At 35.9% G+C, this 12,405-nt stretch overlaps 1 protein-coding gene and 1 pseudogene across 5 annotated transcripts in view; one reads left to right on the top strand and one right to left on the bottom strand.

The window, feature by feature from the left end:
• Positions 1-12,405, top strand: part of ATP8B4 (ATPase phospholipid transporting 8B4 (putative)) — a 315,343-nt gene that overhangs the window by 182,779 nt on the left and 120,159 nt on the right. For all 5 annotated transcript variants that reach the window (XR_013395574.1, XM_077939397.1, XM_028850904.2 and 2 more), the window contains 2 exons: positions 4,202-4,290; positions 6,824-7,020. Coding sequence is in view for 4 of the 5 variants with exons in the window: in XM_077939397.1 (XP_077795523.1) it covers positions 4,202-4,290; positions 6,824-7,020 (286 nt within the window). In the remaining variant the exon portion in view is untranslated. The remainder of the gene's footprint in view (positions 1-4,201; positions 4,291-6,823; positions 7,021-12,405) is intronic.
• On the bottom strand, positions 2,690-2,812 carry LOC114679737 (5S ribosomal RNA; annotated as a pseudogene).

Here is a 12,405-nt window from a genome sequence, read left to right as displayed (position 1 = left end):
GCTTTATTAGAATGCTGGCAAACAGAAGAATTAGTGGTTGGCTTCGTCAGTGTCAGAGATGTACAAACGGATGTCGCAAAACCTCTAAGTCTTAAGACATTTAGTTGGGGAACTAGTTCCAGGTCAACACCTAGGTCTAATGAAAAATATCCAATGAATTATTAAGTATTCTTTCTGTATTATTACTCTAGTTATACCTACCACTAGGAATTGTGCAAGGAATATAGATAACACAGATATGGTTTGCTTTACAAACGTATTATTTATGAAGGTCTAATATATATTAATAGCTAGGCTACACTTCCCTGGTAATGCCTTCTTTACGCTTAAGAGAGGAGAAAATCTTGTTTCTGAGGGCAGGAATTATATTCATTTAAACAGTCTCTAGGAGTCTGTACCATCTTGAGTGCACACTGCATTTTTGTCCTAGATGTCTTCTGTTTGCCTCTCCAGATTTCCTCTCACCTTTTTCCACCCTTCTTTCTGCCCTAGGAGGCTTACTTGTGTGGTTTATATTAACAGGTTACCTTGTACTTCTGCTTCTGGCTGGGCTTTGTCTCAGGGCTCCCTAGGACGAGATCAAAAGGAGAAAGGAGATTACAGTCAAGGTATTTACTCCTTCAGGCTGCATTCTTGTATGGTAACTTCAGGCTGGCCAGATCTATCAGCAGAAGGCCACTCTTACTCTAAGGGCTGCAAATTCCTATCACCTCTTTCCCTTAGGGTCCAGTAGCCATTCTTTCCCTTCGTCCCTTCTGGCTCAGATGGAGAAACAGCTTGATTGCTACATGCCCTTCGTTAATGCACTAACCTTTTGTTTCCCCTATAATCCCACCTATGCTTTCTGTGAAGAGTTCCTTTATAAATAAACCTCCTCCAATTATCTTTGTTCGATGTGTCATCTATTTCCTTTTAGGATCCTGAATAAGACACAGTCTTAGATATTGGTTGACTATTTCATATAGTTTTAGAAAATAGTAAAGACCAAGAACTTTAGAATTACTTACGTCGAGGTTCAAATTCTCACTCTGACACTTACTAGATGAGAAATCTCACACAATTTCAATTCTTTAAACTCAGTTTCATTATTATTGAACTGAGGATAATAGTCCCTAATTTGTTAGTTTGTTGTAAGCATTAGTTGAGATAATAGGTGAAATGTAGATGTTCAAAAAATTAATTTACTTAAAAATTAATTTACTTACAAATTATTTATTGAATGTCTACTATATGCTGGGCATTATCCTACTTACTTATTGGGGATTAAAAATGTGAACAAAAGCAAATGTAGTACCTTCACTCGTATGATTTTCAGTATGGTAGGAGAGAGAAAGAGGTATTCATCTCAAGCCAAAATCATATCAATGGCCAAGGCCCTGTGGCAGGAGTAAGGAAAGTGAGGTCAAAAAAGAAGACCAGTATGGGGTATGGAGAACACAGATGGATATGGGACTGGAGACATGGATAGGGGCTAGATCACACTGGTAGACCTTGTGGTCAGTATCCAGAATTTTGATCTTTATCCTAAGAGCTTCGGGACACCATTGTAAGTTGTCAAACAGGTGGGGTATATATGTGTTAATTGTGAAAGGCTTAATCTTGCCAAAACTGTTTGTAATGTTTGTAAATAGACAGCAGGTCCTGGGGTTGGGAAGGAGGAAAAATATTGGTTAGTTTTGGGGGCAGAGTGGATGCAGGGAGACAAAGTTTCTAGGTTTTTACAGTTGAGAGATGACAGTTCCTTAGATTAGGGCGGAGATTGTGAAAGGAAAGGGAAGTAGATAAATTCAGAAGGCTTTTAGAAAGTTGAATTGACAACCTTTGATGACCAGGTTTGAAGGTGAGGATGATAAAGTTATCCACTATGACCGAGGTTTCTTCCAATCTTCACAACTGGACGGATGGTGATGATACTGAGATAAGAAGCTTGGAGAAAGATTGTAAGCTAGATTGGACAAGGGCCACTTGAGAAGCCTTAGAAGAATCCAGATGGAAATATACAGGCAACACAATACGTAGGTTTAAATATATGGATTTAGAGCTCAGAGGAACAGCATGAGCTGGGGATACACATCTTGTCTATATTATTAAAACTATTAGTCTTAAAGCTACGGTCTTAGGTGACATTGTCCAGGGAAGATTGAGTAAGAAGATAAGGTGACCTATGCCTGAGTCTTAAGGATTCTCAGTCTTTAGTAAGTGGGTAAAGGGAAAGGAGGGTAAGTATCACGGAAGACAGGAAAGGAGCTACCAAAGAGGTAGGAAGGAAAGCAGGAGAACATTATAACACAGAAGCTAAAGGGAGAGTATGTTTCAAAAAGATGGAATAGTCAACAGTGTCAAAGATTGCTGAGTGGTCAAGAAGTTATGGAGGATATTGATGATAACACCAGATCTGTTTTGGTGTTGTGATTGGCCCAGAGACTAGGTTGAGTAACAAGTGGGAGATAAGAAAACAGAGGCTGTTGAGTGCAGAAAATTCTTTCAGGGTCTTTGACAATGAGAAGAAGAGATGTGCATATAAACACTTGTGGTTATATTTACATAAGTGCTTAACAATCCATAAAGAGGATTCCTTATTAGTCTGTGTGCATTTGTGTGCTTAATGAAATGTACATTTTCAGCACCTAACTGGTCTTTCCGTATTTCAGTTTTTAGCAACCACAAACTTTATGTGTTTTTTTTTTAAAGCCTACAGCACCAAGTATCCCCAGGCAGTCTCCCATCCAAGTACTAACCAGGCCTGACCTGCTTAGCTTAGCTTCTGAGATCAGATGAGATCAAGTATGTTCAGGGTGCTATGGTTGCAGACTATTTGGCCTTTGTGATCTTTACCATAAAAGAAATATTTCCCATCCTCAATGTTCATATGATTTTATTTTATTTTATTTTATTTTATTTTATTTTATTTTTTGAGACGGAGTCTGGCTCTGTCGCCCGGGCTGGAGTGCAGTGGCCGGATCTCAGCTCACTGCAAGCTCCGCCCCCCGGGTTTACGCCATTCTCCTGCCTCAGCCTCCCGAGTAGCTGGGACTACAGGCGCCCGCCACCTCGCCCGGCTAGTTTTTTATATTTTTTAGTAGAGACGGGGTTTCACCGTGTTCGCCAGGATTTTTATAAATGATTCTGAGAAAATGTGGGTGGTCTCCTATACACAGCAGTAGCTAGGAATAGGACACTGGGATGCAATTTCCAACTTAAGACAATGAATTGTTATGAAACCTCAATTATTGCTTCTGTTTTTCTCTTACATAAAGGAAAGTCTTTTAAGGATGTGCCTATCCTTCCCTGACTTCTGGAGTGGTATATAATTTTGGGTGTGCCTCCCTTTTCTCCTTTCTTTAATTTCCCCCTTTCTCCTATATTAAATGGCTCTATGGATTGAAAATCATGAGAAGACTATGTGGAGAGGAAACACTAGAGAAATTAGCTTTAATTAAAACTTAATTGCTTTTATTTAGCATTTTCTCTGTCCACAAGGAATTTCTTTAACAATATTTTTCAATATTTTTATTTGTTCATCATCTGATAACCCACTTCTAAAGCAGTTGATTATATGCTTAGAATTCTGGGAACAAGGCACTTATCATGGGATAATGTAATTACCTGAAATAAATCTAACACAACGTTTAAGACAGTTCTTGTCTTTGCAAAAATTACATATTATATACATGCAGTATATGATACACAATAAAGGTTTAAATTACTTGCTTATGTATTTTGGGGGCTATTCTAGTTTCTCCTTCAAAGGGACCTCAAATCTTTTTGGGAAACTGATTTGATTTCTTATTTTTCCATTTTTTACCTTAGTGTTCTGAATTGTGTTTGTTGCTGCATTCTTTTTAATATTTCCAAATTATTCCTCACTTTTCTTGACTGTGTTATCTTTAACTATGTCAAACTAGAAGCCTATTTGTGCATAGACTTTGAAAAAATAGCTTTACTTAAACCTATCAACTACAAGTTCTGACTGTATTTATCCTGGTCTAAGAAGACCACATCTCTTGCAGTTTCCAGGATTGTTGTTAACCTAATTGTTGAGAATCGTATACAATTTAATGGCCCTTGCTCTTAATAAAAGTTAAATTATTGTGAAAAATATATATTTTTTTCTTTCAGAGACATTTGATGTGAGCAATAATAAGAATAAGAATACATAATCATATCATTTCAAAGTTATTTACTTTTTTTGTTTTTGCAGGTCCTGACACTAAACTAATGCAGAATAGTGGTAAGACAAAGTTTAAAAGGACAAGCATTGATAGATTGATGAATACTCTAGTACTATGGGTAAGTTACAAAACTAGGCAATATCACTAGTCGTCGTTATCTTAATATATTTACTGTATCTTGCTGGGAATTCTTTAAGAAGCCTATATTCTCCTTGTGGAGTTTGTTTTTGGGGATTTTGCATTTGAGGCTCAGTTACACTGCCTTCTATTTTCTAGATTATGCTAATTTCTCAATCAGTGGTAGAATTTATCATGAGAGGTAGGTTAGTGTTTATGGAAGTATTCATGGTCTTGCAAATTCCCCATATCCCAAGGATTTGTTTTTGGAAAACCAAACATAGTTTTTAAGGCAGTTTGGTGTTTTTGTTATCTTCCTTTTTTTCAGATCCTCTATACATAGCTTATGGTGGGCAGGGCTGGCTTCATGGGCGTGTAATCTGTGTAACCACACAGGGCCCCACACTCAGAGGGCCTTATGTTTGGTTTATTGAACTTCTGTTGCCATCTAGAAATTCTTAATACTTTTAGAACAGAAGGTCCCACATTTTCATTTTGCACTGAACCCTGAAAATTATGTAGGTGGTTCTGGTTATGAATCCTTTGAGCCGCACCTCACAGTTCTCCTCCTTCACAGAGACCTCTAACCTCCTTAGCTCATGATTATCTTTCTCTTATTAACTGTTTTTTTTTTTTGTTTGTTTTTTTACTTCTGATTCTTTTGAAATGATCTTCTCTACCACCCGATTACCAAAAATATTCAGATATTCCTTACATTCCATCCTTTTGTCAGTTAAGCCTGTGCTACCTCTTATTATTGATATAATATCTAGTCTTTGTGTAATACTACTTTGTCTGCTTGTATAGGGGTAAAATTCGAAGACAGCCACTTTAAAATATAAAGACTGTGACTTCAAACCATGTTTTCACATGTACCCTATCACAGGCTCACAATCATAAAGAGTCTGAGCTCAATATGTATTTGCTTACCTGATATGTAATAGTTGTACTCTGAATAAGGAAAGAAGGAAATTAGCACTTGCTGTGCACAAAATATTGGCCAGGCTTTGTGTTTTACTTTCAGTATCACCTGCAGACCTGGGGTTTTCTCCAGCAATACCAGTCACCTTCATACAGAGCCTATGAGACCAAGAAGACATGCCCATAAGGGTTTGTTACCCTTCTGCCTCCAAGGAATTTCTTATTTAAATAGCCCTGACTCCACTTCAGGGCATGCAGGGTGTGTCTACCCACCACAGAGCAAACTGACCCTATCTTTCATGCTAGAAAATAGGATGATCCAATGGGGAGTTATAAGCCAAATCAATTCTTAAATTATGGCATTTTATGTATTTTACATTACATTTTAATGCTCTAAAGTCATGTTTAATTAATTTGTAGTCTCAGCCATTAAAGAGGATACTATAATATAGGTACCAAAGTCATAGAAGTTTTGGGGATTCACAGTCCTACTTTTCTCTCATATATATGGTTTTCTAATATACTTTAAATCAGACTTTTCTGAATCTTTTCTTCTTATACACCTATTCTTACATGCCCATATTATGGAATAAGGAAGAAAGCAGCTCTAGAATTTCTGAATATTCTTTCTTGGAAGAAAAAGGAAATAGAGGAAAATCCATTTCTGTTCTCTAGCCCTACTCTTCCCTCAACATTGGCTGGTCTCAGCTCCCAACATAGTGTGACACTCAGCTGAACCAAGTCTCCGCAACATCTTCTTCAACTCAGGTCTTAACCATGTTCACTGAGTCTGTGGCCTTTCCTTTCCCAGGAAGGGTTTTAGACTCACTGTAGATTGACCTTGTTGTCTCTCTAGTTGTTATACCTACAAATATGTGTTTTTCTAATTCTGTTACTAATAACAATGTAAGTGTCTGCTAATGGTTTTCAAGTTGCTTCCCACATTTATATCCTAAAAGTAAAGTATACATGTCATGAAGTATTTTAGTTATCCTTACATTTCTTGTTGACCTCAAGTAAGGATTGTGTGGCCAGATCTATAGCCAAGAGACTTGGTTGGTCTGAAATTGTTCTTTATCACTGATATTTTCTTTTGCATTTATGCCTTGGGTGGCCATATAATTTATCATCCAAACAGGACACTTTTGAAGGTGAAATGCAACATGATTACTATTACATCTGGACAATGGTTGTAAACTGGGGCCATCCAGGACAAATCAGTGCATATGGTCTCCTTTAATTAAGCCACCTAAATGTACCTACTTACCACAAATTGAGGATGTGAAGTTGTTAACTATGAGAACATAGACAACTTACATAGTCTTTATGGTGCTTCTATTTTACTTTGTTTTTAAACTGTAAAGTGGGAATAATGACTGTTCCCATCTTAGACCGTCAATGGGCAGATTCAGTGAGAAAATGTATGTAAAATATTTAGCTGAGTTCCTGACATAAAAATTTGAAATTTTATTCATATGACTAATGGTAAGAAGAGGTTTGCATACTTGCTTTTCAAATGACTATTTCTTGGAGTTAGACGCATAATTAGATCATGTTGATATGACTAATTTTGGGTTCAAGTTAACCTTAACCAGACTTCTATCTTATTTCAGATTTTTGGGTTTCTGATATGCTTGGGAATTATTCTTGCAATAGGAAATTCAATCTGGGAGAGTCAAATTGGGGACCAATTTAGAACTTTCCTCTTTTGGAATGAAGGAGAGAAGAGCTCTGTGTTCTCCGGATTCTTAACATTCTGGTCATATATTATTATTCTCAATACAGTTGTACCCATTTCCTTATATGTGAGGTAAGATGAGAGTTTATATTTTAATGAAATAATTTCATCCAAACCTTTGTTTCCAGTAATCATTTTTGTTTGTTTTAAAATTTCAGCAGTGCAATAGATATCTTGCTCTTAACTGCTTATGATTTGCGACATCTGTTTCAAATGGGACAGCTTAGCTGTTTAATCTGTTTAACTTTTATGTTTTCAAATTATAATAAATGTGGTTCATTTTCTTCTTGATTTGATTTGGTTTCTTAGAAATGTTTTTCTCTGTAAGACATGGACTACAATATAATCTCATGTAACCTGATCAATTAGAATTGGTTAATTTTGAGTAAGAAAAGGAAGAACATTGGGGAGATCTATAGAGGGGGTGCCTCTTTGCCACTAGACTGGCTCTATAGATACATGGATTCAGGTCCTGTTCTACCACTTACTAGCCCCATAATCTTGGGCAAGTAACTTCGTCTTCTAGTGCCTCAGTTCCCTCATTTTAAAAATGAAGAAAATTATAGTTCTACCTCATAGGATTGTATGAGGAGTGAATACATGCCTATAAAGCTCTAAGAATTCCTAACACATTATAAAAGCTTAATGAATATTAGCTTTTCCTATTATTATTAGTAACTATAAGTACATACATAAAGGAGTTAAAATATAGTAGGTGATGCTAGTCCATTGTAAGATAAGAAGTATGATTTATAACTTCTACTACAATTTGATCTGTCAGGATTAGATTTGATCCCATAAATTAGAGCTAAGGTGGTCTCTCTTTTTGCCTCTCTGTCTCTCTACATACACAAAGAACACACACACACACCTCTTTATTTAGATACATGTATATGCATATATGTATATGTGTGTGTATTTGATAAGTATTAGAAATTGGCCCTAGAATCTGTACCTGGGACATTCTTGATCCCGATCCTAACCAGACTGAGCCAGACTGTCCCAAAAACACTGGAGCCAAGATGGGACTTGGTTGTTTGACACTTTCTCATCATCAATACTTCAAGAATACACAAAATCATCAGCTCTAAATCCCCACTTATTTTTATGCGCCCCTTTTTATCTCTCTTCAAAAACCTAGCTATGATGAAGTAAGGGAAGTTTAATGCACAAAATCCACCCTTGTTTTGGATAGTGGTCAGGAAACTGAAATGCCAAGTTGTGGGAAATTGACTTGAAGTAGTGGCATGTGGCCACAATACCACAAATTGCTTTGGGCTCTCTGGAGCTGTGGTCAGAGAGGCTCTATTTAAACTATATCCTACTGGCCCATCTTTGATTTTGAGGACCTCTCATGCTTGTATCCAATTATAAAGTCTGTAATAAATCCTGCTCTTTGCCGGAAGAGCTACAGTCAGCTTTTATAGCATTCCTTTATGTCCTAAATGAATAATAAATGTGCATAGTGGCTTTCCATCTGCACATATGCAGTTTCATATGTCCTCACGAAGGACGTATATTCTGTATACATTCTTTCTTTGAAGAACATTGGCATTTTCATTTAATGATTTGAAAGATTGATTTTTTTTTTAATGATACCAGAGGTAGATTCTCAGTTTGGCATTCCTTATACTTCTAATGTGCCATGGTTCATTAGACAGAAAACGTATTTGTAATAGTCCAAACCCAGTTTCTGGTCTTGGTACTGCCACTAAAAGCTGTGTGACCTTGGAGAAAGTGCTTGACTTCTCTGTGCCTTGGTTAGTTTGTCAAATATGTGCTTCCCCATTAAAAAAAGGGATTAAAAGATTAATTTCTGAGTTGCTTTATCCTCCACATAATACCACCTTACCTTTAGGTAACATTATATATATATATAAAGTGATTCAGCATGATACTTTATCACTTAAAAACTACTTTCTTATGCATTCTTATAATTTTCAAAATTACTAATGTTCTGTAATATACCATGAAATATGATACCTTAAGACTCTGTGAATGCTTTTCTCTTTTTATTAGCATTTTATATTTTACACGTCCACATACTTTATCTCATTCATGTTGCCCAACAATCTTATGAAGTAGGATTTGCTGAACTGCTTTCAAAATGATGAGAAGATTTGCTCAGGATCGTGAGCTAATGAGGGACAGAAGTCTTCTGAGAGTTGGGACAGTGTTTTCCTCTATCCCTAAGCTATGTATGATTTATTACTCAGTGAAGAAATCAAAAGAAAAAAAAGAGTCTAGAGTTCTGTCCTAGTTGTAAGGCATGGAAATTACGAAGATAAATGAGAGCCTTTCTCTCGCCAAATAAGTACAGTGATTCTGATCTTAACTCGAGGGAAAAAGCATTCCAAGGAATTTCAGGTTACGCAGTCCTAAAGATTGAGACATAGAAAAAGAGAACTCCCAGGTATTTCTGTCCAGAATGATGAAGACCTTCTGCCAAAGCTTCTATTAGGCTTTAGAATATGTACAAAGAGTAAATTAGTGCCATATGTCACTTGAGGATAGAAGTTCAGTATTTGCTTTGAATGGTTAGCAATTGCAGGCGAGGAAAGGACATTTATTTTGGTAGGATGTTTCTATGTTGTCAATTTGTTTATCTGTTGTGTTAAGGCGGACCCAGCTACAGTTTTTTAAAAAATACATAATCTTAAGAAATGCAGCCATTGTTTCCCCAAGGAATTAGCTTTTGAGTGTTCGTTCCAAAGTAATAGGAGTTCATTTCTGTGTTGCTTGTTTTGCCCGAGACTGGGTGAAATTATAAGCTCTGTTCTGCGAGTATTCAGGCAGAAAACACTAAGTGGCCAGAGTATGCTAACTCTGAATATTTTTCTCCTTTTCTCTGCTATTGTAAAAGAAAGAGCTGAATGTTCCACTGTGGCTCTTCTGAATCCTCTTTTCCCAAACAAAAACGATGCTCATTTTCTCTTCAGACTTTTAAGCTCTAGGAATTTGAATAAGTTTTGAATACTTCCATTGGCTTATACTATAACACAGAACAGTCAAATTCTGTTTCATTCACTTTGGTTTAAGATTACAGGGAGCTACTCGATTTTCAGATAAATAAAAAACTTCATGGTTTGTATTGTGACCCTCATAATGCCATTCTTAAGGCCTGGTCTGCACTGGCTTTCCCAAATCCCTGAGTTCTAGTCTTGGCTCTGTGGCTAATTATTGATGTGACGTTGGGTTAGTCACTTTATCTCTCTAAGTCTTAATATCCCTGTTGGTGAAATTAGAGTCTAAAGAGTTAAAATTCGTACACCCAACACTGATTGACTGCCTCTGATGGGCAAGATACTACCCCAGCCCGTTGTAAGTGCTAATGCTTTTTGAGTGAAAGGAATAAGGAAAATAAAGCTGAATCAGACTAGCTAGCGAGGAATTTACATGCAGGGTGGGGGTGGGGTGGGATGCAGACGAGTAAACCATACATGAAGATAAATAAATAAATAAATAAAGAGTGTGAGTTATGTATCTTAATATCATATCACACTCTACATAGTCACAGTGTAATTTTAATTAGGGAGAAAAAATGTGCTACCATTCAAATAGTTAAAAATGAATTGGCCCCAAACCTCTTTTGGGGAGGGAAACGTAGGTATGTCATGTACTTTTAGAACTTGAAGTATAGAATTTAATAACCAGAAATGATTTGAGTGTCATCTAGCCCAACTTTCTCACTCTACAGATGAGAGAAACCAAGGATTAATTTCCACTAAGATCAGAAATAAGCTATGGTACCTGCTATTACCATAACTATTTTCTACCGTTCTGGATATCCTTGTTAAAGTACAAAGACATGAAACTGAAATATCCATGAATAAGATAAGACATGAAACTGAAATAAACCTATTGGAAAGGAAGAACACAGATAATAATATGATTATAAATCTAGTCAATCCATAAGAATAATCTGTAAAACTTTCAGTAGGATAATTTAGTTATGTCTAATTATGAAAGTAACATTACAAAAATTAAAAGCTTTATTTTAGTACAACAACAATTTAAAAACTTATCCTATCAAAAAAAAGTTTAAATTCTGCCCTTTGTATCCATGGGTTTTGTATCTATGGACTCTACCAACCATAGATGGGAAATATTTGAAAAAAAAAAGGATGGTTGTATCTGTACTGAACATGTACAGAGTTTTTTTCTTGTCATTATTCCCTAAACAATACAGTATAAGAACTATTTACATAGCATTTACATTGTATTAGGTATTATAAGTAATCTAGAGATGACTTAAAGTATACAAGAGGATATGGGTAGGCTATATGCAAATACTATGCCATTTTATGTAAGGGACTTGAGCATCCTCAGATTGGGAGTCCTGTAACCAATCCCCCATGGATTCAAGGGACGACTGAACAAATCTATAAGGCTATGGTATGAACCTATGTGAAAAAGCAAAACTAAACTAAACTAAAATTCCTTAACTAATTGAGGTACTTTAAAAAATGGAATTCCTAAAAAGATTTGACCTTCTCCTTGAAGTTGTATTTAAGTTTATAAAATATCAGTTCTTTTCAAATAATTAAGAGTTTAACATAGACCTAACCAAAATCTCAAATAAATTTTGTAGGAAAATTAATACATTTATTCAAATGTTTACTTCGATGAATACATTGATTCTATCAGGAAAAATAAATGGGTGATTATAGTTAAGAGTTTTTGAAGAGGAAGAGAATAAAGGTGATTTTGTTTCTTCTATGTATTGCCAGTTATTATAAAGCTACAGTAATGAAAACAAGAGATGCATTAAGTGTCATATCAATGAATAAAATTGAAATCCATAAATCAGATGGTAGTGAGTAAAATGATTTATTTGTGACACAGAAAGCATTCCAGCTTAATGGGGAAATGATTGATTGTTCAACAAATGTTGATGTAACATCTTCTTGTTTGGAAAACTTGAAATTTGCTCCTCATATGTACATCAAACTTTCAATTTCAATCATAAATTTCAATTGGGATAAGTAATTATGAAAAAATCAATAAAAACAATTAAAATATAGATATCTGTATATATAATCTTGGCATAGATAAGGCTTATCTAAACAAAACTATAAAACAAAGTATAAACTTCTGATGAATTTGATCCTTTAGAAAGAGAAAACTTCATATCAAAAAACTGGAAATAAAATGAAAAGACCATCAGCCAGCTGTGGTGGTACATGTAGTCCCAGCTACTCTAGAGGCAGAGGTGGGAGGATCGCTTGAGCTCAGGAATTTGAGGCCAACCTGGGCAACATGGCAAGACCCCGTCTCTAAAAAAAAAAAAAAAAAAAAAAAAAAAAAGGACAAGTGGCCAGGTGCAGTGGCGCACACCTATAATCCCAGCACTTTAAGTGGCCAAGGTGGGTGGATCACCTGAGGTCAGGAGTTTGAGACCAGCCTGAACAACATGGCGAAACCCCGTCTCTACTAAAAATACAGAAAAATTAGCCG

This window comes from Macaca mulatta, chromosome 7 (assembly GCF_049350105.2).
Source record: "Macaca mulatta isolate MMU2019108-1 chromosome 7, T2T-MMU8v2.0, whole genome shotgun sequence".
NCBI classification, from domain to species: Eukaryota; Metazoa; Chordata; class Mammalia; order Primates; family Cercopithecidae; genus Macaca; species Macaca mulatta.
This window is presented reverse-complemented; position numbering and strand designations above follow the sequence as displayed.